Genomic DNA, 27,495 nt, shown 5'->3' with positions numbered 1-27,495 from the left:
ATTTTGCTGGCTCTTACAATGGAACCTCCCTTACCCAAACCTCTGTTATCTGGGTATCTCTGTCTATTGACTATGGGTTAGATGAAAACACAAGGAGGGAGCCTAAAGTTGTTTTTTTACCTGTTTGGTGGCTTATTTATTTTATTTCGTGTGATCTTTTACAAAGAGGTGCATGGTCTTTGTAATAATACTGTCTGTAAGAGGTCGTCAGTAGACAAGGGTTTACTAGATTCACCATTTCCACTTTGCATTTCCATAATTCCATAATTCCATTTCTATTTTAATTTTCTCTGTTTCCAATTGCCCGAGTAAGGCACCCTTTTAAATGTTTGGATTTTTTGGCCTTGTTTACCCGTAATTTGCATTTATAAGTGGCAAAGGAATTCTTGATACAGTGGTCCCTCAATTTTCTGACCGTCAATTATCCGAACTTTCCATTATCTAAACTGGGAAGGTGACTTTTCTATTAGAGTATTTTGTTTAAAATGTGTGTTCTGTTAGAGTAATTGAACAGGGCTCTGTAGATACACCAAATTTAACACTTCCAACTATTCACTACATCATATGTTAATAATAGTAGCTAACTGACTAAATGGTAAACTACCTCACAGTATACAATTGTGATTGTTCTATTAGAGTGGTCGTGTGTGTTTTAGGTATACAATGTATTTTGAGTATGATGACATAACATTGCGTTTTGTGTTATTACAGGATGGAGAGACTCCATTGCACAGAGCTGCAGAAATTGGCATTGTTGCGAACATTGAGTGTTTGTTAAACAAAGGAGCAAAGATTGATCACAGTGACAATGTAAGTATATTGTCAAATATTTAAAGTGTATAAGGTACAACCACATGTGTACAGTGTATACTGTATACATATGGGATAAAAGTTTACAATACATGAATGACACACACCATAATCATGTGTATATATAATGTTCCCTCATTAAGACAGCTTACTATCTTTCTATTTGTGAACGTAACCAGGTTGTAACAAGGACACGTTGCCTGATATGTATGCTCGAGAGCCGCAGGCTCAAGGGCATACAAATCAAGCAAAGCCCAAATGCCCCGTGTTACAGCTAATATGTAACACTTATCAGGTTGATAGCCCAAACAGTGCGATCTATCACCTAAGCCAATATGAGTGCAGCCACTGGATGTATTATATATGCATACCTAAAATGTTCGATTATGGGTCAGCAGCTAGTACATTCTGGTTACGTTCGGTTACGATGAACGGACATATCCTAGAGATATCATGGAGAATTTCGGTTATGCGAGTTTACTGTTTTAATCAGTGCTATTCAATCATTTATGGAAAAAGTATGGAGTTCACTAAAGGCCTAGATAGGTAAGCTTGCTTGTAGAGTAGTTACTCCATGCAGATTGAGTGGTAGCTTCATGATGGGGGCATGTCCTTATTTGAAAAGATGCCGAAACAATCTGTGAAGAAGCTATAGCTTTAGTTCTCACCTTAGCCCAATGTTTTTCAACTAGTAGGATGGCAATGATAACAAAATACTCTCTGTCTGAGTGGTTTTCATGGTGAAATCTAAGTTGTTCATCCTAATGATGTGAGTATTAATTGATTCCCACTGTCGATTTCGGCCTCATTATAATCACTGCCCAGTTGTAGCCCAGGTGGCTCCTTTGATCTGTGGTGTGAAAGTGTTACGTGTATGTGTGTGTGCGTGTGTGTGTGCGTGTGTGTGTGTGTACGCATGTTAGATCATCTGAATGCTATAGCACAAATTACTGTGGACAATCAGTACTTGAGTAGTCTTTACATCTCCAGCCTCTGGTTCTTCTCCATTATGTTGTACTGTCTAAAACTGATCTGCACAATGTCTGGCACTTTTCATAGCAGTACAAGTAGGCTGGTTCAAAGTTTGTTTTGAGGTATATACCCTTTAGATTGTGGTCACCCACAAACTATCAACAAATTGCTTAATGAATTGCATTATGTTTGTGATGTAGTAGTTTTCTGACACATTGTCCAGACAGCAACAAAGTTGACCAGAAATATTTAATGTTGACCAGAAATTGTCTGGTTTGACCCCTGAATGATGTAACACTTCTACCATCCACTTAGTTGTGATACTTGTTGTTTATGATGTAGCATTAATTTGATACAGCTGTGTGTCCTTCAAAGAAGTACTAGGAGTACAAAATTGTAGTGTGGTTATAAAGTTTGGGCACTATATTAATCTGCATAAGTAATGCCTTTTCATTGTAAACAATACCAACAACTGTCCGGGCGTTGTAATTGTTCCACTGTTGCATGAAGATAGCCAGGTACTAAGCACCAGTTTTTTCAGTCCATTGTTGGCATGTTGACGCACGGGCCTGGTACGTCTAGAAAAATAGTGGATTCAATAAAGATTTGAGTCACTGTGACAGAAAAACTAAGTTAGATCAGGGATTTTTAAAAGTAGTGAAACAAGAAGTTCGCCATGCCAGCTGCACAAGACAAAATTGTTTACTTGCATTTTATATGTAACTGTATTGTAAAGAGCGTAGCTTATGTTTTCTTGTATTGTTTATTTTAATAGCTGAATGAATCCACTGGCAGCTGGCATGGAGACTTGAAATGTTACAAACATAAAAACTTACTTGTAATCTTCTTCTTTACACGTTAAGTGGCCTCTGGCTCTCCTGCACAGGCATCGCTAATCTTCTCCTTCGCGCAATCTGTAAATAATTAAGCAAGGGTGTGGTACTGGGCATTATATAGAATTACACGTATGGTAAAGTCATCAGCACGAACAGGAGCAACGATTATACGTTTGTGCCTTCATTCACAGGCGAATCTATCCCCGGTTAGTTCACATCTTTAGACCTTGTAGTATTCGAGAACATTATTTATTAATTATTATTTATTTATTTATGACGTAATTTTTACTGCGTTTCATATTATCTTTACTACTTGGTTGTATAATAATATTATTATTATTATTATTATTCTTTCACAGGTATAGTGAAGTTTACAAGGAGAATCCTGGAATAAAAAGTAGCAAGGCTTGCTGAATGGATCATTGTGCGTGTCCATGACCTATTTTTGATTTCGTTTTCGGATAGAAACAGCCCAAACCGGGCCATTTCTTCTTGGTAAAACGCCATTACGCTCGAGAAGCCATACAAGATCATGTTCAAAGTTAGGTTTTTTGGTGTGTGCTGCTTGTGGCTAATATAATGTGTCTTTATTATACTCAGTATAGGCCAGGAAGCTTAATCCACTTTGTTGCAAGGTGGTTTTTTTGCTCCGTGATTATTGTACGTGGGCGGGTTATCCAGATTAAATACTCTAATAGAGCATTCATGTAAATACTCTAATAATGCAGTCAAGTGTATAACAACAAACCTTGCACTGAATTTGACAGCTATTAAAGGCACCAGTAATGTAAATTGTAGCTCATATTGGGAGACTCTCGGTCTGTATGCACATTGCAATTTCATGTTTTTACTGAAACGTTGACAGCATTACTATGCAGAATGCAAAATTACACTATTCACCACAGTTTTCATTATCAATCAAAGAAATCCATGTTAATTTGTACACATGATATTGTAGTCAATAGAGTGAGAAGATATTGCCGAGGAGACGATGTATTTCAACAACTTGCAGCAAATACTAGTCAATAATATACGTCTATAGTTCGATGGATTATTATGCGGGCCTTTCTTGTATACCAGGGGCGTATCTAGCCTAAATGTGATGCCTGGGCAAATCACTTACTGTGTGACCCAGTGAACAACCTGTGGGAGGTTCATACATGCATTTATACAATAAAATTGGTTTTAAGTGCTTGGCATGGCTAGCTATAGTGGGTGTAGTTACGCTATCTGTATGCATGATTAGTTTATACTAGCTAATTGCCACTGCATGAATACCATTTTAATCGATTGTGGGATGTATATGCAGTAGCTGTCACGTGCATTGCTACAACTCGGTGAACACAGTCAGGAAATATATATCCTTCATTGAAGATCTTGACTTGCACAATAAATTATAAACAACATGACAATCCAGCAGGCGCTAACTCTTTGTACATCTCAAACAGAACTCGAATCACGGTGAATCCACTGAAATCAACCAAGTAGCTAAAATAGTTTAGCCCGGTACTTCTCATCACACTAATAATGCACAGAGTAGGCTTACTGCCTGTATCGGACTCGACTCTGACTCCATAGTGTCCTGTCCATACTATTTAGTGTTTACAGGCTCGTCACATTGTACTACTGATCTGAATAAATTCGGGCACAGCACACAGAATTCAAGTAGTTTGCTAGCAAGGATCTGCACGCTATAAAATCATCAGATATGCATCACAACTTCTAAGCAATACACTTCTAATCACCAAATCAGAGGGCACCAAGGTGCAGAATATTATGGCTCACCGACGCACGTTTAAGTTTAAAAATAGTAACTCGACCTAATATAGATGCTTCGTGATTTAAAATATTTTAACAGTCGGTCATAATTGTGCTTTTAATACAGACTAATACAATTATACAAATAATATAGCTAGCTCAAATCAACTTGAAAAAAGACTCACAGTTTTAGCTAATTTGTTCTATCTAGCCAGCTAGCTAGCTACAGTTCACATCAATTCTATCCTACCATTATTATGTTTCAAGGCAAATGTGTCAATCACCTTATCCAGAGAAAGATTCTGTGATAGCCCTTTTTCAGTGGACAGAACAGCTAAATTTGTCAATCTTTCTTCTGACATAGTAGACCTCAAATATGTTTTGGTACGCCTAAGAGTAGAAAAAGATCGTTCACATTCAGCTGTGCTAACTACTTAAGGACAATTCAAATCATTCTAATGAAGACTGGAAAAGCTGTTTTCAGTGGTAGAAGTTCTACAAATACACTCCATCTCTTTACCATCTAAAGCACACAATGCAAGTTTGCACTCCATGGATAGTGACTCCTTGTCCAACCTATACATTTCAGCAAGTGTGGTCAAATAATTAGAATCTAAAAAGTGAGCAGATTCTGGGTTACAACGCTGTATTGATCGTATCAAATCCAAGTTTTTACCAGCAAACCGGCTGTTCAGCTCCAGAATCACTGCATTAAGTACAGGGTAGTACAAACAAATTTTGTAGTCATTACTGGCTGTCACCGTTTCCCTAAAACCTATTGTTTCTAAAACAATGATGTTAGCTTCAGCTGAAAGCCTGCTAGGTAAGCGTCTTTGGTGATGCGGCCTTGGTGGAGCTTCATTAATATCATGTAACTTAGCTACATCAGTGACATACTTGTATAGCTTGTCCCATTCTTCATCACTGCAAAATTCTTGCAGCGTTTCGATGCTGGTGGTAACTAAATCAGCTGCTTTTGCCATATTCATTTTTGTACTTTGCAGTTGGTCTGACAAGCCTTTTGTAATAGACAGTACACGCCAAAATAGAAATAATGCTGTCAGATATTTAAATGATTGCACCTGCAGTAAAATACCTGTTGCCTCAGTTGCTTTTTTCCTATCATCCCCATCTGCAATAACTTGCAAGGTTGCCAAAATTGCACCATTTGTGGTGTATACAGCATCTACAGCAAAAAATCTGCATGTCCACCGAATGTCTGAGAGGCGTTGGAGCTGACGTACTGGTTTATTGGGGTAGAGCATTGACTGTTGTACAACATATATTGCATGTGCCTTGGTTGTGGAAATAAACACATAAAGGGTCTCCATAAGTGCAAAAAACTCTGATGCCTCACGTACATTTCTTGTGGAGTCTACCAAAACTAAGTTCAGGCAGTGGGCATAGCAGTGCACATATATGGCCATAGGTGCAACTTCCTTAATCCTCATTTGCATGCCTGAGCAATTCCCACTCATTACTGATGCTCCATCATATCCTTGACACACAATAGTACTTGGATTCAACTTGTGGTAATGTAAGGTCTTAAGAATATGTGAAGCCAACCCTTCTGCATCAAGGGATTTTACCTCTACATACGTCAGGAAACGCTCATTCTGTGCTGCAGAATCATCTACATATCTAAAGACAATAGCAAGCTGTTCTTTTTTACTACAGTTCTTACTTTCATCTGCTAGTATGGAAAAAACCTCAGCTTTAGTGACTGCAGCACAGATTTCATCTTGTACCATACCAACCATAGTCCGTAACATATCGTTCTGAATACCAGGGGATATATAAGTGGCATTCCTGGGTCCTTGGCTAATCCTCTCCTGTACTATAGGATCATGTTTAGCAACTAAAGTCAACAATTCTAAAAGTTGCCTCTATTTTGGGATTCAATAGACTCTCTGTGTCCTCGGAGAGCTATTTCTTGTCAAGTAAAACTTCTGCAACAGACTTTACATAATGCTGGTGTTTTGAAATTGCAGCTTCTCTTGTGCTTCCCATTTGATCTGGCAATAAAGTACCACGCTTTGCATTGATCTTGTATTGCTCCCATGCTACTACAGCCTGCTTGTGGTTGTAGCAATTGGAATGGACATGGAGTGCACCAGTCTTGCCAGTTGCATGCTTCCAACTCCTAAATCCCACTGTAGTAAAGACTGGCTCAGGTCTACATACTACCCTGTGACCCAAACAAATGACAAGGATAACAAAAACATGTATCACGTTCAATTGAATATTCAAGCCAATCATAATTCTTGTACCATGCTGGGTTGAAACATCTAGATGTTTTGAAAACAATGTTGTTGGAAATGTGATGTTTTTTGGGCGTACTGGGGCACAGAGTGTATTGTGGGCAATGTCACTGGGTGGCTGCTGTGCAATACAAGATATAGATCTAGAATCAGTTGTAAGACTATGAGCAATGTTAGTAAGGCTTAGGGAAATTGGTAACCTAGGCAAACAAGCTTGTTGTGTTTCTGCTAGACTTTCTCCAGCTCCATATGTATTACTACAATTGGACAATTCATCCGAGCTACTGTCAATTAGAATGGGGCTAATACTGTGACTGTTGTCAGCCTCAAGACTAAGTAATAGTGATTGGGATTGCTGGCCTGGATAACTACTACTGCTGCTTATAGCAGGTACAGATTCACTGTCACTAATGTCACCATCACGTACCTCGGATAGTTCATCTTGATGCAAATGGCTAGTCCCAGGGGAAACTTCAGGCTCACTATCTCCTCGACTATCACTGACTAGTTGATTCGACTGACTGGGCCGAGACGATACCAGTGGTGACAACTGGCCTTGACTTGATTGCTCAGCTTGGTCCGTTCTGGGCTGCTTATTCGCAAATTTAGCAAAATGGAACAGCGTTAACTGTGAAGGATCCATCCTAACGTTACAAAACATGTGAAAACACTTGAAACACATGCATGCACGTGGCAGACTAATTGGGAAAGTCCTAGGGGAAATCTCTCATTGTGGGGGCAGTCTACAATGCTACTCGCCGAGCTACTTGTACATTTCGCTTAGCTATGTAGAAGATCTGCAATGGCAACAACTGTCATGGTGGCGTGATTCATGGTTACAGCCGGGTTGGTGGCGAGGGGTACTATAATTTTGTTAAAATGCATTACTTTTACGTGTGGCTGGGTGACTGGCATTTTCTGATGCCTGGGCAAAGTGAGGTGATGCCTTGGCAAATGCCCGGGTATGCCCGGGTGTAGCTACACCACTGTTGTATACTGGTGTTACATATGCCCTATTCCAGTCTGAAGGGAGTTCACCCTGATGTATAGTGCAGTCAAGTGTATAACAACAAGGCACCAGTAATGTACATTGTAGCTCATAATAGGAGACTCTCAGTCTGCATGCACATTGCAATTTGATCAGTTTCATGTGTGTACTGGAATGTTGATGGTGTTACTATGCACAATGCAAAATTACACAATTCACAACAGTCTTCTTCATAATCCATTACTGAATTAATGAAAACTACACAAACTAGATGAATAAAAAATTGGAAATTTTAAAATAGGAATAAGGATCGCTGAAAAAAGCCACAAAACAAGAAGGGACCACTGGGGTGGTAATGTAAACCACAAATCCCTATTTTGACTCACCTCAAAATGACAGAGCATGTAAGTAAAGATTTATGACAGTCAAAATAGGGATTTGTGGTTTACATTACCACCCCAGCAATCCCTTCTTGTTTTGTGGCTTTTTTCAGTGATCCCTATTCCTATAATTTCCAATTTTTTATTCATCTAGTATTATCTATGGTCCCAGTGATGATGTGACTCATAGGATGTTACCACGTGATCTCAGACAACAGGAGACTTGTTCTAATACTTTGGTGCAGACATTGGTGTATTTAAACTTAAGTTGCTTTGTGAAAGACTTCGGAAGAGTGAAAGTGTTTTAGACTATCTACATTTCAGGATATTCGAGTCTACTGAGCAAATAGATTTAAAGCGACTTGTGTCTAGTTTTTGGCGAGATCCAGTTAAGCCAGATTGGCCAGGAGTGATACGCCCTTGGTGTTACTGACATGGATATACTTATTGACTAAAAAAGTGGAACTTAGCGATTAATCTTGAAGTAAAACAGTGGAAACCAGCAATATCAGACGATAACTCATGGCCAAGGGTAAGCTGGCTTGACATGGATAAGTTAAAGATGGTAGCGGTTGTTGCTGAAGCCGAATCATTGTTATGTGGTGGTTAGAATGTTTGATCTTACGTACTGGAGCATGTTTCTTAGATGAGGTGTGGCTATTACCAAAACTGTGGCATTTAACCTGGTAAATATTCACAGCTCACGTGCTTTATCTTAGTAAGATAGCTAGTCATCAAGGCCGGCTCTGGAGGGGGGACCGAGTAGGCCATGGCCCACCCAACTTTTTCATAACTACAGTCAACTTGACTATTATCATATAATTTTATAGTTGACTAACAGTACAAGAAGCCATACAATTACACATGCAAGTCCCCTCATGCAAGACTGCTGCTTTTTAAAAGTAAAACTTACACTCGACTGAATTTACCAAAACTTTTTATTTTATTTTTTTCCTCTGGCCCTAATGGCACTACCAAAACTTACCAAAACTTCTTGTAAAATAAAGCACTAGTCTGTATGGCATGAAACAGGTTAGAGGACATAGATACTGTGTTACCAGTGTCTCAAACACGGAATATTATGGGAAAGTCTTGGCAGGACATGTATCAAAATATTTGTAGGTGCCTTTTTGTCTGTGTGGTGCAATTGAGGTCACACCACTATTACAGTAACAGTCATGTGGTCATTATTCATCTAGCAACCATCTTAGATTGAATGCTTACACATTCAGCTGTTAATGAACAAATTCAGTGTAGTTTATTCATAAATCTAACTCCAACTGAAATTAGGCTAAGATGGCACTTCCTAGGTGATAATTCTAAAAATTTTCCTGGGGGAGGATGCCCCAGACCCCCTAACAGTAGCATGCTATGCATACTGAGTGTGCTTCGCACACTATGTACCACCCACCATGGATGGCCCACCTGACCCAACTTGGCCAGAGCCGGCCCTGGTCACACACATTAGAATAGTTAGTTAATGCACACATTTTTGATTAACAAAACTTAATAGGGGTCCATATGAAAATGGGCTCCTATAATGTATGTGGTGGAGTCGGAAGTGTTTCTAGGTGTTCCATGTGCTGGTGACCTGTGCTGCAGGATTGCTCATGGTGTCCAATAGTATATATCATGTGATTCTGTTCTCTGAGGCACATCGACTACATATCACTAGATGTTCCCAGGAGACAAGATGGCCAATCAAATCTGGAAACGGCCTACCAAATCTAATCTTGCTAGGACATTTGACCAGTCAATGATGAATTCTTATTTCTGGCACTGCATATACATCAATTATAAATTAGTTTAGCAGATCTGTCAGATCCCACAGTTCTGAGGAGTGAGCATAAAAATATCTATATGAGCAGGATATTCCTATTCTAGTAGCTTGTTCAAACAATGGCTCATTTTCATTATACGTGACCGGATTTGACAAAACCAGGCTTCCACACACATCCAATTCTTGACTCTTATCATTTGTAACTTGACAACTCAGTATGCTATTGACCTACAATTTTCACACAATGCTTTCATTGCATTATACAATAACATGTCCAAATTTGTTACTGATAACATACTCCTACATTGTGTTATGGTTCTTTAAAGTCATAAATCTGGATGTGTGTGGAAGCCTGGTTTTGTCAAATCTGGTCACATATTATGGTGGCAATATTAAGAGCTGCCATACAAAGTTAATTGGACGGAATGTTTGTGTCATGCATGTACAAAGTAGAAACTGTAGACCATAGTAAAACATGTCAGTAGGCTTAACAGAACAAGCTCTACTAAATGACTAGGCAACTGCTATTGATACAACTATGCTTTATAGACATCACCTTGTCACAACTCTTGCATGTTCAATTGGAATTCATTGGCAAATGGCATCAACTGCCATTGTGCTGTTATAGCTAGAGTGCCCCTTAACTAGCCACACAGTCTCCTTTCTTGCTAAGTGTCTGCACCAGACCATCAAACTTTAACGGAGGCATCAGGTAAGTGTTGCTCTACAATAGTATGCTTCAATTTTTTTGCGATTCAACCGTGGTGTGGAGTGTTGTAGTCCACAGGTGTGTATTTTTACTACTTTCCATGTTATCATCAGTGAAAACAAAAGTGTAAACTTCTTTTTCAAGGTGATAAGTGGTTGACTAAGTGCTAGATTGTTCATTGGCCAAATTATTTTAAAATCAGCTGAGTAATATTGGTGTGAAATGAAGGCATGTTATTTCACAAAACTTTGTGTACTAGTCACAAGCTATCATCGGCATGTATTTAATTGTAAACTAGCAAAGCTTTGGGCCATCCTATAATAGCACATTAAGCGCATGGGTTGTAACAAATTTGTTTTGTGCAGTTGGACTTAACATTGTAGTGTTGTAGTGTTGTAGTGTTATTGAAACTGTTAGAGTATTTTAAGTGTTTGTTCAAGTTGTATAATTAATTTTGTAGGTGATAATGTCTAGTGATATTCAGTGCATTAAATCACACTTGGTATACAGTGGAGCCTCAGTGTGTAGATATTTAATTTCTTAAGTGAATTGGGGCAGATGGTTGTAGTTATGTTGTCAGTATCACATGATGTAATCACGCTGAACTGTTCTATACCATATGTGTAATTCATACCATATGCATCATATACACTGAGGAATACATGTCAAGTATTATGAGCAATATGTATGTTAAACTGTGGACAATGAAATTAAAGGGATGCTGTTTCGTTATGCAAGCCATTTGACGATGAATTGATACCACCAGGGAAATATTTACGTAATTTTATGTACTTTTATGACAAGTGCACCAGAAACACATAATCCAGGCTTGTAAATTGTACACAAAACCGAATGGACCAAAATTCAATCTGTATGGGTACAGAAATTTTGATATTCAAAGTGCATGTGTGGATCAAAAGCTGATACCAGTGATACAAATCAGTCGTAAGTTATAGTTATAACACACCCATGAGATTTGTATCTGATTTGTAAACACAACACCTGATGGCCACAGGCCCTAGAGGCCTTGGGTGTCTTGTTTACAAATTGGAATGGGTGTGTTCTAACTGATTTGTGGTATGGGGTGTGCACATATCATTACTGCCTTGGTGGTTAGTTGAGTCATTGTTAGCTAGCAAGTTGTGTATCAGTGCCAATCACTCTAGCCAGGTAGTTGGAAAAGGTGGATACGGTCAGACGCGGACACGGACATTTTCAAAAAAGCACTTTTACATTTATATAACAGTTATTTTTCATACCTAACGCTGTTTTTACCGCAATCTTCGCTTCTAGACCCAGGCGTCGATCCTTTCATAGCGCTTATCCATTTATAAGCGCACGTGTGAAGGACTAGACCAGCACTCCACAGCATGCCAAAGACCATAATAGTGTTGTACACATGTTCTAAAGTCTAATACAGAGTTATATAGTTGTAGAGATTAGCTTGTATGCCCCATGCAACTTAGCTTAGCAGGCCAAATCCACAATCTTACTCCTTTTAGTATCAGGCGCTTATACTGAGTGTTGAGGGTTTCAAGGACCTGGACTACGAGATTAAGTTGGGACATGCTAGATTAATCTCTGTGACTCTGAATTAGATTTCTAGAGCACGTATACAACACTATATGGTCTTTAGAGTGCTAGTCTATCCTTTGCACGTGCACTTATAAATGGATAAGCGCTATGAAAAGATCGACGCCTGGGTCAGGAAGTGAAGACTGCTGTAAAAACACCGTTAGGTATGAAAAATAATTGTTATAAAAATGTAAAAGTGCTTTTTGAAAATGTCTGTGTCCGCGTCCGACCGTATCCGCCTTTTCCAACTACCCACTCCAGCCATTGTACTGTTTCATATTGTTTAGACAGGTGGCTAAAGTGTCTGATATTCATTGTTGAGTATGACAGCGCTCTATGATATATAATAGGTTGCTTGAATAAGAAACAAGTGACCCTCAAAATGAAAATATGACCGGGCTAGCAAAAATAGGTATATCGCACATAAAATTTGTCTAATTTTTCAAACTTTCATGGATCATAACTTTGATAACGTTAAGTTATTGCTATGAAATTTTTAGTACTTATTACTCATTTATAATGCAAGTTATAGAATGCAGATATTCCATTCCAATACTGAGATATGACCCATTGTATATTTTGTGCCCACATGCCCTATTTTTGTAGTCCCAGTTTAATATTAAATATGTGAAAATTAACGTACTTTGAAATTTTGTTCATACATATATATACAGTGTTCAAACTGCGTAACTGAATGTGTACATTCTGATCAGTTAATTGTTACCTCATGTGCATACATATATCAAAACACACAGTAGTGCCATTGTGTTGCCTTACAAGATAACCATTGAAATTAGCCATTCACCTTATTTGGACTACTGTTGACTACATTTGAATGATGAGACATTTTTATGTATCACCATGGTTACTTAGAACAAATAATAACTGGTACATATTACAAAGTCACTTGTGTACAGAGTTTTATATAATAGATATATGGGTACAATGTGGAGTCTATGAAATTTATAAACCTGAAGGCCCGGGCTGTAGCGCATGAGCGAAGCGAGGGCGCTACTAAGGGCCTCAGGGTTTATAAATTTCATAGACTCCACATTGTTCCTGTGTAACTGCTTTAGACTCTATTTCACATTACACTCAGATTACTTACCTCATCCACAGCTGTTTCTGCTGTAGGCTTGGCAAAAGCAGCTGGTTTTCTTGCAATAATACTAGCGCCATGGCAACTATGCGTCCTCACGTGACAAAATAATCGCACTCGTTAAATCACTGCACGTGAACAATGCATAGCGATTGGATAAACCTAGATTTTGCGCATATGTTATATTGTGCCTGAAGGCGTGGAGTATATTAGAAAACAAGGTGGAGTATATGAGATTTATTACTCACCCAAAACAGCCTAAATAGAGTCTAAGTTCACTTTCCCAAAGGACTCTTGTTGGGAAAGAATTTGTAATTGGCTACGTTAGGTGTGAAGAGCTTTAATGTAACAGTTCTTTTCCCAAATGTCGCACATTCCACCATCGCACAATGTGGTGATAAAATTCTACAAATAATAGTTTTGTTGATGTTGAGTTCCATGTATGTATGTACTTGTTATGTATGAGCTCCAAAGATAATGTGAATGATATTGTAGTTGGAGCTTGTGTAACTAACTTGTGACTCAATTCCGACATTTTGCTGGCTCTTACAATGGAACCTCCCTTATCCAAACCTCTGTTATCTGGGTACCTCCGTGGCTTGTAGTCTATTGACTATGGGTTAGATGAAAACACAAGGAGGAAGCCTAAAGGTTGTTGTTTACCTGTTTGGTGGCCTATATATTTTACTACTAATAACTACCACTTGGTTGCTAGGTGATGAAACAATTTTACAGCCCAGGAGAGTTACCATGAATGCCCTGTAGTGACTTTCCACATCTACTCACTAAACTGTATAGTACAAACTGATAGCAATAATAGCATTTAAACAGCATATTAGTGTGCATTTCTTAGTTATGGACATTTCTGAGGTATGGGCAGCAGTATGTACCAGACTATCCGGATAAGAGAGGTTCCACTGTAGTACGTATATAATAGTTCTGATGAAGTTTTGTACTACATTTATGAATATCAATTGTCCGATCTGTAACAGTGTATAGTCCAATCTGTAACAGTGTATAATGTGTAACTACTTGTATTAGTAAATGATCCAATAACACTAGTTGTACAGTAAACTGAAACTATACTTTCATATGAATGTTGACACAACCTGCTGTACAGTGTACATGTACCAGTGACTGCATGTTGAGGAATTATACAACATCATCTTTTGTTTTACTGATAGGATGGTAATACACCACTGGCCAGGGCATCAGACTGTGGGAGGCTTGCAGCTGTGAAATATCTTACAGGACGTGGAGCTGATGTTCATGCTGTGAACAAAGTGAGTCACAGATGTTTTCCATATACAGTCACAAATGTTGGTGTGGATGTTACTAAATGTTTCTTGTCACATTTTTAATCAGACAAAGCTATGAAATGGATTGATCACAGTGGACCCTCCATCATTGATTAACCAAACAATCCATTTTCCAAATGACTGTTCTATTAGAGTATTTTGTTGAAGGTGTGCATTCTACTAATAATTGAGCAGGGCCCTGTATACAAATTCTTCATTTATCCGAACTTTTCAATTATCTGAATGCACTCAGGCCGAACAAGTTTAGATAGTATAGGGACCACTGTACATACAGTACATCTCCAGTGATCATGAATGGAATATGATCGGCTAAAAGCTGTATTCACAGTTTAGTACTCCCAGCAAAATGCTTGTTAATAATTAAGTTAATTATGGCAGTACTGTTACCCAACCAGGTTGTAACACGGGCATGAGGGTTTTGCCTGATATGTATGCTTGAGGGCCACAGGCCCAAGGGCAGAGGGCATACAAATCAAGCAAAGCCCAAATGTCCCATGTTACAGCTAATATGCAACACTTATCAGGCTGATAACCCAAACTGTGCAATCGATCACCTAAGCCAATATGAGTGCAGCCACTGGATGTATTATATGTGCATACCTAAATTTTTCAATTATGGGTCAGCAGCTAGTACATTCTGGTTACGTTTGGTTATGATGAACGGACATATCCTAGAGATATCATGGAGAATTTCGGTCATGCGAGTTTAACATTTTAATCAGTGCTATTGAATCGTTTATGGAAAAAGTACGGAGTTCACTAAAGGCCTAGATAGGTAAGCTTGCTTGTAGGGTGGTTACTCTGTGCAGATCAAGTGGTAGCTTCATGATGGAGGCATGTCTGTATTCGAAAACATGCCGGAATGATCTGTGAAGAAGCTATAGCACTAGTTCTCACCTTAGCCCAACGTTTTTCAACTAGGAGGATGGCAATGATAACAAAATGCTCTCCTTTTGAGTGGTTTTCATGGGGAAATTCAAGTCGTTCATCCTAGTGACATGAGTATTAATCCATGCCCACAATTTGTTTCGGCCTCAATGTCTATATAATCACTGCCCAGTTGTAGCCCAGGCGGCTCCTTTGATCTGAGGTATGAAAGTGTTATGTGTGTGTGTATGTGTGTGTGTGTTAGATCATCTGAATGCTATAGCACAAATTACTGTTGACAATCAGTACTTTACATCTCCAGTCTCTGGTTCTTCTCCATTCTATTTTACTGTCTAAACATGATCTGCATGATGATGTCTGGTACTTTTCATAGCAGTACAAGTAGGCTGGCTCAAAGTTTGTTTTGAGGTACCGTATAGCAGGAAATTTTTGAAAGGTCAAATTTTTGAATAGAGTGCTTGATTGGAAATTCGAAAAAATATTTTCGAAACAATGCCCCTTTACCGCACCGCACCATAGATATTAATTCACGGAGGAAGCTAACAGTGGTTGCATTGATCACATACATAGCTAGAATTTGCTGCTTTGATTGTTCAGTGTAGCTAGATAAATGCCCAATCTGGCTTGGTCTAGCCACGTTTTGACCGACTATTTGGAGGCTTGTTCGGTCGAACGTCCGACAAACAGCAAAACACAGTTAGTAAAAGCTCACACAATTAAAAATCAATCAAGCTATAATGGACCTCACAGCTGCTCAACGTCCCAGCATAGATAATATCCATATATTATCTATGGTCCCAGCGATGATGTGACTCATAGGATGTTACCACGTGATCACAGACGACAGGAGACATGTTCTAATACTTTGGTGCAGACATTAGTGTATTTAAACTTAAGCTGCTTTGTGAAATACTTCGGAAGAGTGGAAGTGTTTTAGACTATCTACATTTCAGGATATTCGAGTCTACTGAGCAAATAGATTTAAAGCGACTTGTGTCTAGTTTTTGGCGGGACCCAGTTGAGCCAGATTGGCCAGGAGTGATACGCCCTTGGTGTTACTGACATGGATATACTTAATGACTACTCTTGAAGTAAAAAAGTGGAACTTAGCAATTAATCTTGAAGTAAAACAGTGGAAACCAGCAATATCAGACGATAACTTATGGCCAAGGGTAAGCTGGCTCAACATGGATAAGTTAAAGGATGGGGTAGCAGTTGTTGCTGAAGCCGAATCATTGTTATGTGGTGGTTAGAATGTTTGATCTTGCGTACTGGAGCATGTTTCTTAGATGAGGTGTGGCTATTACCAAAGCCGTGGCATTTAACCTGGTAAATATTGATAGCTCACGTGCTTTATCTTAGTCATCATGCTGTAAGGTAGCTAGTCAATGATACACATTAGAATAGTTAGTTAATTCGCACATTTTTGATTAACAAAACTTAATAGGAGTCCATATGATAATGGGCTCCTATAGTGTATGTGGTGGAGTCGGAAGTGTTTCTAGGTGTTCCATGTGCTGGTGACCTGTGCTGCAGGATTGCTCATGGTATCCAATAGTATATATCATGTGATTCTGTTCTCTGAAGCACATCAACTACATATCACTTGATGTTCCTAGGAGACAAGATGACCAATCGAATCTAGAAACGGCCTACCAAATCTAATCTTGCTAGGACATTTGACCAGTCAATGATGAATTCTTATTTCTGGCACTGCATATACATCAATTATAAATTAGTTTAGCAGATCACAGTTCTGAGTAGTGAGCATAAAAATATCTATATGAGCAGGATATTGCAATTCTAGTAGCTTGTTCAAACAATAGCTCATTTTCAGTATATTACGGTGGCAATATTAAGAGCTGCCATACAAAGTTAATTGGACAGAATCTTTGTGTCATGTATGAACAAATGTAGAAACCTAGAAACCGTAGACCATAGTAAAACATGTCAGCGGGCTTAACAGTACAAGCTCTACTAAATGACCAGGCAACTGCTGTTGATACACTTTGCTTTATAGACAACATCTTGTCACAACTCTTGCATGTTCAATTGGAATTCATTGGCAAATAGCATCAACTGCCATTGTGCTATTATAGTTATATAGAGTGCACCGTAACTAGCCACACAGTCTCCTTTCTTGCTAAGTGACTTCAAAATTATGCACCAGACCATCAAACTTTAACGGAGGCATCAGGTAAGTGTTGATCTACAATAGTATGCTTCGATTTTTTGCGATTCAACCCTGGTGTGGAGTGTTGTAGTCCACAGGTGTGTATTTTTACTACTTTTCATCAGTGAAAACAAAAGCGTAAACTTCTTTTACAAGGTGATAAATGGTTGGAACTGAAATGACTAAGTGCTAGATTGTTCATTGGTGAAGTTATTTTAAAATTGGCTGGGTAATATTGGTGTGAAATGAAGGCATGTTATTTCACAAAACTTAAATTGTAAACTAGCTAGCAAAGCTTTGGGCCATCCTATAATAGCACGTTAAGTGCATGGGTTGTAACAAATTTGTTTTGTGTAGTTGGACTTAACATTGTAGTGTTATTGAACTATTAGAGTATTTTAAGTGTTTGTTCAAGTTGTATAATTAATTTTGTAGGTGATAATGTCTAGTGATATTCAGTGCATTAAATCACACTTGGTATACAGTGGAGCCTCAGTGTGTAGACATTTAATTTCTTAAGTGAACTGGGGCAGATGCTTGTAGTCATGTTGTCAGTACAACGTGATGTAATCATGCTGAACTGTTCTATACCATATGTGTAATTCATACCATATGTATCATATACACTGAGGAATACATGTCAAGTATTATGAGCAATATGTATGTTAAACTGTGGACAATGAAATTAAAGGGACGTTGCTTCATTACGCAAGCCATTTGACAAATAATTTTTACTGCCAGGGAAATATTTACATAATTTTATGCACTTTTACAACAAGTGCACCAGAAACACATAATCCAGGCTTGTAAATTGCACACAAAACCAAATGGACCAAAATTCAATCTGTATGGGTACAGAAATTTTGGTTGAAATGATATTCAAAGTGAATGTGTGGATCAAAAGCTGCTACCAGTGATACAAATCAATAGTTGTAACACACCCATGAAGTTTGTATCTGATTTGTAAACACAACACCTGAGGGCTGCAGGCCCTAAGTGGAGTTGTAGGCCTTGGGTGTCTTGTCATGAACCACGATAGTGGGTTCATAATAGGGATCGCCCATGTTTTTTGCAAAAATCCTAATAGAACGCACTCCTAAAAACAACCTTGAAAAGCATCCTTCAACTCAAAACAACCCTCTGGTGGTTATTTGCAATGAGTATAGGTCCACTAGTAAGTATCAAGTGAAAAGGAAACAGTATGTGTACTTCAGACAAAACTGAAATATGCCCATTGTTCATATTATTATTATTCTTATTATTCATAATATTATTATTCTTTCACAGGCATAGCAAAGTTCAAAGTTTACAAGGAGAATCCTGGGATAAAAAGTAGCAAAGCTTGCTGAATGGATCGTTGTGCATGTTCATGACCTATTTTTGATTTCGTTTTTGGATGGAAACAGCCCAAACCGGGCCGTTTCCTCTTGCCAAAATGCCATTACGCTTGAGAAGCAATACAAGATCGTACTCAGAGTTTAGTTTTTTGGTGTCCGCTACTTGTGGCTAATAGAATCTGTCTTTATTAAACTCAGTATAGGCCAGGAAGCTTAATCTGGGCTGATAACTTTTTTGCAAGGTGGTTTTTTTCACTCCATGATTATTTTACGTGGGCGGGTTGTCCAGATTAATACTCTAATAGAGCAGTCATGTAAATACTCTAATAATGCAGTCAAGTGTATAACAACAATCCTTGCACTGAATTTGACAGCTATTAAAGGCACCAGTAATGTAAATTGTAGCTCATATTGGGAGACTCTCAGTGTATGCACATTGCAATTTGATCAGTTTCATGTTTGTACTGAAACATTAACAGTGTTACTATGCAGAATGCAAAATTACACTATTCACCACAGTCTTCATTATCAATCAAAGAAATCCATGTTAATTTGTACACATGATATTGTAGTCAATAGTGTGAGAAGATATTGCTGAGGAGATGATATGTTCCAACAACTTGCAGCAAATACTAGTCAATGATATAGGTCTATAGTTCGATGGATTAGTACACGGGCCTTTCTTGTATACTGGCGTTACATATGCCCTCTTTCAGTCAGAAGGGAGTTCACCCTGATGTATAATGCAGTCAAGTGTATAACAACAATCCTTGTACTGAATTTGACAGCTATTAAAGGCACCAGTAATGTAAATTGTAGCTCATATTAGGAGACTCTCAGTCTGTATGCACATTGTAATTTGATCAGTTTCATGTGTGTACCGTATAGAGGGAAACTTTGGCGGATTTTAGCGATTCACTACAAATTCGCCAAAGTTTAACCCGCCAATTGCTCATAGCACTTGAGATTAGCATCTTTATAGCTATGGATTGAGCTTGAATTCGCCAAAGTTTATTTCGCCAAATGCGATTTAGCTTGCTATTCGCCAAAGTTTACCCCCACCAAAGTTTCCCTCTATACGGTACTGAAATGTTGAAGGTGTTACTATGCAGAATGCAAAATTACACTGTTCACAACAGTTTTCTTCATAATCCAATACTGGATTAATAAAAAGTGCATAAACTAGATGAATAAAAATTGGAAATTTTAAAATGGGAATAGGGATCGCTGAAAAAAGCCACGAAACAAGAAGGGATCGCTGGGGTGGTAATGTAAACCACAAATCCCTATTTTGACTCTCTGTCGGTGGTAATGTAAACCACAAATCCTATTTTGACTCACTTCAAAATGACAGAGCATGTAACTAAAAATTTATGACAGAGAGTCAAAATAGGGATTTGCGGTTTACATTACCACCCCAGCAATCCCTTCTTGTTTTGTGGCTTTTTTCAGCAATCCCTATTCCCATTTTAAAATTTCCAATTTTTTATTCATCTAGTTTACAAATTGGAATGGGTGTGTTCTAACTGATTTGTGGTATGGGGTGTGCACATATCATTACTGCCTTGGTGGTTAGTTGATTCGTTGTTAGCTAGCTAGGTGTGTATCAATGCCAATCACTCCAGTCATTGTACAGCTTCATATTTTTTAGATGGGTGGTTGAAGTCTTTGATATTCATTGTTGAGTATCACAGTGCTATAATAATCTTGGTTAGCTTAATTTATTGGCAAATGAGCATGTGGTATACCGATAGCTACAGACTCAGCCCAGCAGTTGTACTGCTTCCTTCTCATACAGACTAGTGTAGTACTTTGTGTTTATTCATTCCGAGTGATTCATCTCCTTGATGTATCAGCCAAATTCATTGCCTTGTATTGTGACTTCCTGTGTTGGTCTGGTGTTTGGTTTTGTTTGATGTCTATGAACTAATTGGTGGTTAGACTGTGTAGCCAAAAGGAGGTACTTTGGATACAAATTGTTGTAGTTAATTGTACAGCTGTATCTTGCTATCCTTTCACAGCAGTAAGAGTACAAGATTGAAGTGTGTTTTAGAAACTTTACTACTACTTGATTAGTGTTACATCATGGACTTAGTAATATATATTGTATCATAAATTATTATAAGTGGAATGTATAAACAATACTGATGTTGTGTCCCTTTATCTTTAGTAGTTCCTACCTGTGCAGATTACATCAATTTGTGTTTAGTAGTCAATTTACATGTATAATATAATGTTTACTATTGCAAACGAATATCAGTTTGTAGGTGGTAAACTACAATGTCTACAAATACCTTAGTAGTGGTCTCATTAATATCAATAACAATTTTAAATTTAACATGTATGCCACCTGGTCCCTAGTCAAACTTAAAATTGTTAAGGGTGCTCGCTGATATTTGAAGCCGTTTAAGTGCCAGCCCAGAAACCACATGCAGCTATTGCATCATAATTGGCATTACTACGCATACTTGTAGTATCCGAGGAAGAATAGCATGTTTTTTCGCTTCAGAATTGTCACTGAAGTGTTAGCAAATGATTGTCTGATGGATCAACAGTTACACTAACATGAATTAATCTAAAAGTAAGTGTTATTTAAGGCAACAAGTGTGAACGCACTTTTCGCTTGTAGGCGACATGCGTTTGTGCCTTGTTTTCTCGAGTGACAGGGTATGCTGGTAGTTAGTATTGTAATTGTAAGCTGCTTATGTAGGGAACAATGTTACCAGCTGGAATCACAAGGCGTTACAAGCTGCTGATGATGGCGTGCCTACCTAGCGCAACCTATCCAAGAGCGACTTGGAGACTCCAGGCGGAGCAAGAAGCTGTTCCTGTGTGTGAAGAAGAGAAAACAGAGCTTTTTGTGTTTAGAACAGCATTTATGACATGTTATTTTGAAAAGTTGGTGATTGCGGTCAATAGGAATTTGTGTGGTTATTGTATCAATAATGTTGGGCGCACGCAATCTTTGCACATGTTTACTAAAAATAAAACTAGTTTTTGAGTGATAGCCGTGAAGGCTTCACATTTTGTAGGGAGATTCGCTGATAAATTCTCCAGAGGTCTATGTTTAGATTTTGTCCGTAGCATTATGGCTTCATGAGTTACGGCACCGAGAACATGAGGTTTTGAATGGTGTAGCACACTTTTAGTACTAACTTAAGTTCTATGTACACTGTGTACTAATACTAAACATAGAGTTGTGAGTTATAAGCTGAAGTTTGTTCAACGTGATTTCCAGTGCTCTACTGTGAAAAATGGAGGACTAGTTTCGATTTAAGCGCTTCATAAAGAACTACACATAGTTATAAAATGGTATAGGCTAGAAGAATTCTGTTTGGTTTGTGTTGAAGAGAAAGAGAAGCACTTCCAACGTAAGTAGCATATGGATTCATTTTATACATTATGTGAATATAAGCAACAATACAAAAATTGCATGTTGTATGGCTTCAAATAGCCGCGAGCACCCTTAAATTGCTAGTGCTGCACAACAGAAGCAGAGAAAAGACATCTGAAGTACTGATAGCCTGATAGCAACTTGTACTACAACATTTAGATAACCTAACCTACAAATGAGTTAACGTAAAAATTTACTCCTACTTCCGGATTCAATCGGCAGGTCAGCAATTTCGATTATTACACACCATGGACCTAAAAATTACTAAGCTTTGTCCCAACTACACAACAGATAGATAGTATTGCCGTGTAATACTAATACCATTGTGATAGTACCATATAGCTGGTTATTTTCAAACCAGAAATTTTTGTAGGAACAGAAATCTAAATTTCAAAGGTTTTAATTTCGAAGTATGCATATTTCGAAGTACAGGTGGATTTCAAGTAAATAGAAATTCATGTCACAAATTACAAAAATATGTAGAGTCTACATGTGCTCGTGTGTTCACCTTACTGATGGAATTGGGTATGGAATAATCCCCATTTTTGCACACTGGAAAGAAGACTGAGTTATAAGTGGAGATTACAGTAGTTAGCAGTCACTGGTGAGGCAATCAGCTCGATCAGGGTACAGCAGCAGACAGCATGGATTCCCAACAATGGTCATTCTGGGTAGTTTATTGGCTATTGGTGTAGTAATTATACTGTTCAACTGTTGTTAATAATACTGAGCTTAAACTTGTAAAGAATATGGAAATTTATTTACAAAGAGAAGGGCCTCTTCGAAACATTTAAAAATAAAAACCCTTCGGAAATATCTAGCTATACGGTAAAGTAAGACCTCTCTTATCTGACCACTTGTGTGTCAGTTCAATTACGAATGTGTACAGATTAGTAAATTTACTTGGCAAGTGAAATGAAGCCCATTCATTAATGTAAACAGAGCTCCGCTCAACTACTCTAATAGAGCATACACTTACTCTAATAGAACATACTGCAGTTAATGAAATACTCTAATAGAGCAATCAGATATGTTATTAATTGCGATTACTCTAATAGAGTAGTCAAACACTATAATAAAATAGTTATTGCAAAGAAAACACCAGAAGAGACAATAACTATTAGTGAATTGTACACACTTACAAAAACAGTATAAAAAATTATAACCAGTTGCTCCTTATATGAGATTTCATTGTGAGCGTCTTTTGTACACTATGGTCAGTGTACATATCAGAAACTGTTCGTAAAATATCACCATTAGCACTGATTCCTATTAGAGGTGTACCGATATACCGATACATATCGTATCGGTGGTTGATATAGACATTTCTACTATATTGGTAGGAGCCGATATTGCTGCTAAAACCCAATACGATACACCAATATACAACTGAATTATCTTGAGGACACCGTCCAATGATCAAGCCACATTATAAACCTTATTATTTAGCTAACAAGGGTGGGAAACAGTAGTTATCTTCGTTGTCAAAAGCAGTATGCTACGTGAAGACATCTAAGTGCTTGGATAATTACTGTTTTGTTATAAAGCTTACCAATCATACAACAACCACTCATAGTGGTGAGCCTGGGGAAACAGCAAAAAGATGAACCAAGAACACAGCATAAAACAACCAGCCATCTCTACATGCCATTAAAATGCGGAGTAATCCGGACTAATCTTGGAAGGGGCATGTATTAAAGTATTTGTGGGTGCCTTATAGTCTGAGCTGTCAATAAAGGCCACACCATCATGGGCAGTGGCGTAGCCAAGCCCGGGCATCAGACTTCTTTGCCCCACCATCAGCTCCTAGAGTAATTATAAAGACGTGGGCTGGATAGCTCGAGATTTTTCTAAAGTTACTTATCTAGTCACTGTACAAGAATAAGTATAGCACAACTTATACAACACTCACCGTGCCATTTTCGCCGATGATTTCCTTCTTTTTGGCTAAACAGAGATGGGGTTATCCAAGGGGTTTTCCCTACGAGTAACTTGATTGTGCAAAAATAGAGGAGGCAATAAATAGAAGCAAGATCACGTGATTACGAAAAACCGTGCAGCATCGTGGCAAGGAGTGAAGGACAAAGAATTGGTTTCACTATAGTGGGCTGGACGGTTTACATTTGGATTAAGTGATCACGGTAGCTATTGGTGTGGTCAAAACTCGGGAGGCAAAGCAGTCTAGAGGTATTTGTGAAATTAGCACCCATCTGTCCGTGTGGATACTGCTCGGTTCAAACAGTATGGAGTACTTGTTTAGTCAGCAATTCTTTTCTTTTTGTTTCCACTTTTCTAGGCTAACAACTGTAGTGGCAGAGCATAGTCATCATGTGATAGAGCGCCTCGTGCTTTAATTCAAGAATCTTTGTAGTTTGGTATTGAGACACATGTAGCTAGATGTATGTAATATGTTAGAAGGCCAATAGCTAGCTAGGCGTTCGCTTCTATTAGGTTGATATTAATCATCTTGCATACAATAGTGTAGGATGATACATAATGCATTTTTAAAATGTTATATTGATGTCCATATGAAGATGGGTATGTGTACGTGTGTTGCATGGGAAATGGCTTGCCCACCCATTGCCCAGGCATGGCGAAAAGTCTGGCTACTCCACTGATCATGGGTAACCAAGCATAGCCAATAATCTTAAGATTGTCTTCAGTAGTTTCTTCAGTAGTGAAAATAAGTTCCTCAAATATAAATAGCTACACTTAGTTATATCGGTATATCGAATCGGTATCGTATTGGTTTCAAAATGATTAATCCATATTGGATCGGTTTAGTTTTCTTATATCGGTACACCTCTAATTCCTATACTCTTAACTATTAAAGACTATTCAGAAGTTATAGGTAATGGAATAGAATTGATAAAGTATATAACACCAAGTTGTATGGTATCACACTGCTCTAATAGTGAACAATGAATTGGTGAACTTCAAATTACATGGCCACATGAAGAAATATGGCTTGTGTAGGCTCAGCAAAATCATCAATTACTCAAATGGAAAAATCAGTGGTACTATAATAGTTCTTCTACTAGAGTATTTCTCAACAATCATGCAAAATAGTTAAAGTATTATGGAATTATGAGAGCATTATGCTCAGCTGAGTGTACAGATTCTGTACTTATAGATTTTCCATATACTTTCCAGTGTACCTAATTCTGGTGTAGCCTTGTCAGTTTACCATAGCATTGTAATGGTATCATTTAACTCTACAGTTTTAGCGTAGTTTGGCAAATTTTGTAATCTATCAAATTACAAGATGTTATGTCCAGCTACATGTAAGTAATTGGGGTATTCATTTGTTTACCATGTACAGGAAGGACAAACACCATTGTTAAGGGCAGTGAATGGAGAGAGATGGTGGAGACCTGGCAGATGTAAGGTGGTAAAATACTTCATTGAAAAGAAGAAGGTGGACATCACAAAGTTTAGTCAGGTAATGAGCATTTTTTGTTTGGTGTGTACCATTGGTAAACTGTATATTGTTGTTGGACAGCTCCATGTTGAGTTAACAGTAAATATCCCATAATGATAACACTGGAGACTACTTTCCATATTACAGCACCGCATGTGTGTATTCATGATTTTCATTTTACAGGAAGTACAACAAGAGATCAACAAGATGATAGAGGAAGCAGCTATAGAAGAAAGTGATGAAGATGAAGATGCTGACCTGTCAGATGATACAGTAGAAGGTAGGATACAGTGTAAATCTGACATGATAACACTGTGTGGTGATTTGTGTACAATAGTAACTAGTGGTTGATGGTATACTGGTAATCTTCTGTTATACTGGTTTGTTCTATGACAGTCTTTGTAAACCACTACCGCAAGTGACAAAAGTTTGGTGAGATTTAAATTTGGCAAGACTTAAGGTAGCATTAAAGTAATTGTGTTACAATTCCCATTATCCCATCAATGCGTTTAATTGAAACTTTAATCGTCAATATCTTTTGTTCTAGTAGCACGAATTCTATAGGAATTTGTATCTAATCAACCTTAGACCATCTACATTACCAGACAAAATTCTGTGGGATAGCGTGATTTCTTTACAAGAATACATACCACATAAATTATAGCCTCTTCATCTTATTTCTCTACAACGGAGCAATGCAGCTCCTAGCTGTTTGACTTACAAACATTTCTTACTTTGTAGAACAATGTGACAGAGTCCTTATTGTGTATAAGTGTATAAAAATTTGAGAAAATACATATCCATGGCTTCCACATAGGGTAAAATGCCCCAGAAACAAAGAATTCAAAAAAATATCTCTGTATATAGCCTTTTAGAGACATGCTATCCCAATACCTGTACCAAATTGTGATGGCCTATGGCATGTAATTTTGAAGATATTGGCTGGATAGTGAGACTAGTTGATTGGCAAGGGTGTGCTCCGTATAGCACTAATCATGAGACATCAGCGCACTTCATTCGCCAGTGATTTAACCGAAGTTTTGACAAACTAAAGCTTTCTAGACATGAATATTGTTACTTATAGTCTTAGTTCTTCCCTGCACTACGATCAGGTTTGAAACGGTTTACAGTTTTCCGGGTTCGTTCGTGCATGACCACCAACATCCTGTTAAATTAACCTTGTAATGCTTCACATAATTACTTCAATGCCACCTTAAAATTTGGTGAATCAAGATGTGAAGGAGGTTGGCAGACAAAATTTTGGCAAATTTAGTAGCTAGATATGGAACTGTATACTGAATAGCTGATTGGTGAATAAAAAGTTTGGTGAATTTCCTTGATTCGTCAAATTCACCAAACTTTAGTCACTCCAAACTTTCATTGTTTACGGTATATAGAAATACAGGCATATAGGTTTGCTTTAACCCAGCCTTTGGTGGTTAACCCTTTGTTACCAATAAAGTGGCTTTGAACGCATGCCTATTGAAATCCATCCATAGCCCCTTCAATCTTAAGGCTACAAGGCTGAAACCACCGTCATTTTATTTAGGCGCCCCAGGCATTTCAAAAGGTGTATTGTATGAAGCCAAGAAAACCAGCAGGGAAATCTACCGTTCCACAAGAAGTATAAAACATGTATATGTACCGTTTACATACCTGCAAAGAATTGGCCATGACATTTGTCTCGGTGCTAGTACACCATTGGAATAAATCAATTGGTGTATGGTATGACATCATCGCACATAACAACAAGATGGCGGCTCAATTTTACTTTCGCGTGACGAAGAAGAAACAT

At 38.0% G+C, this 27,495-nt stretch overlaps 1 protein-coding gene and 1 long non-coding RNA gene across 3 annotated transcripts in view; both read left to right on the top strand.

The window, feature by feature from the left end:
- LOC136260803 (uncharacterized) overlaps positions 1–27,495 on the top strand; it is a 119,272-nt gene that overhangs the window by 77,395 nt on the left and 14,382 nt on the right. For both annotated transcript variants that reach the window (XM_066054672.1, XM_066054673.1), the window contains 4 exons: positions 712–810; positions 14,353–14,451; positions 25,602–25,721; positions 25,884–25,980. In XM_066054672.1, the coding sequence (XP_065910744.1) occupies positions 712–810; positions 14,353–14,451; positions 25,602–25,721; positions 25,884–25,980 (415 nt within the window). The remainder of the gene's footprint in view (positions 1–711; positions 811–14,352; positions 14,452–25,601; positions 25,722–25,883; positions 25,981–27,495) is intronic.
- Positions 21,364–22,299, top strand: LOC136261380 (uncharacterized). The gene is made up of 2 exons (XR_010703875.1): positions 21,364–21,466; positions 21,596–22,299. It is a non-coding gene; the product is annotated as an uncharacterized lncRNA (long non-coding RNA).

Source organism: Dysidea avara, chromosome 7 (assembly GCF_963678975.1).
Source record: "Dysidea avara chromosome 7, odDysAvar1.4, whole genome shotgun sequence".
NCBI classification, from domain to species: Eukaryota; Metazoa; Porifera; class Demospongiae; order Dictyoceratida; family Dysideidae; genus Dysidea; species Dysidea avara.
Note: the sequence above shows the minus strand (reverse complement) of the source record. Positions and strands in the feature narration are given on the sequence as shown.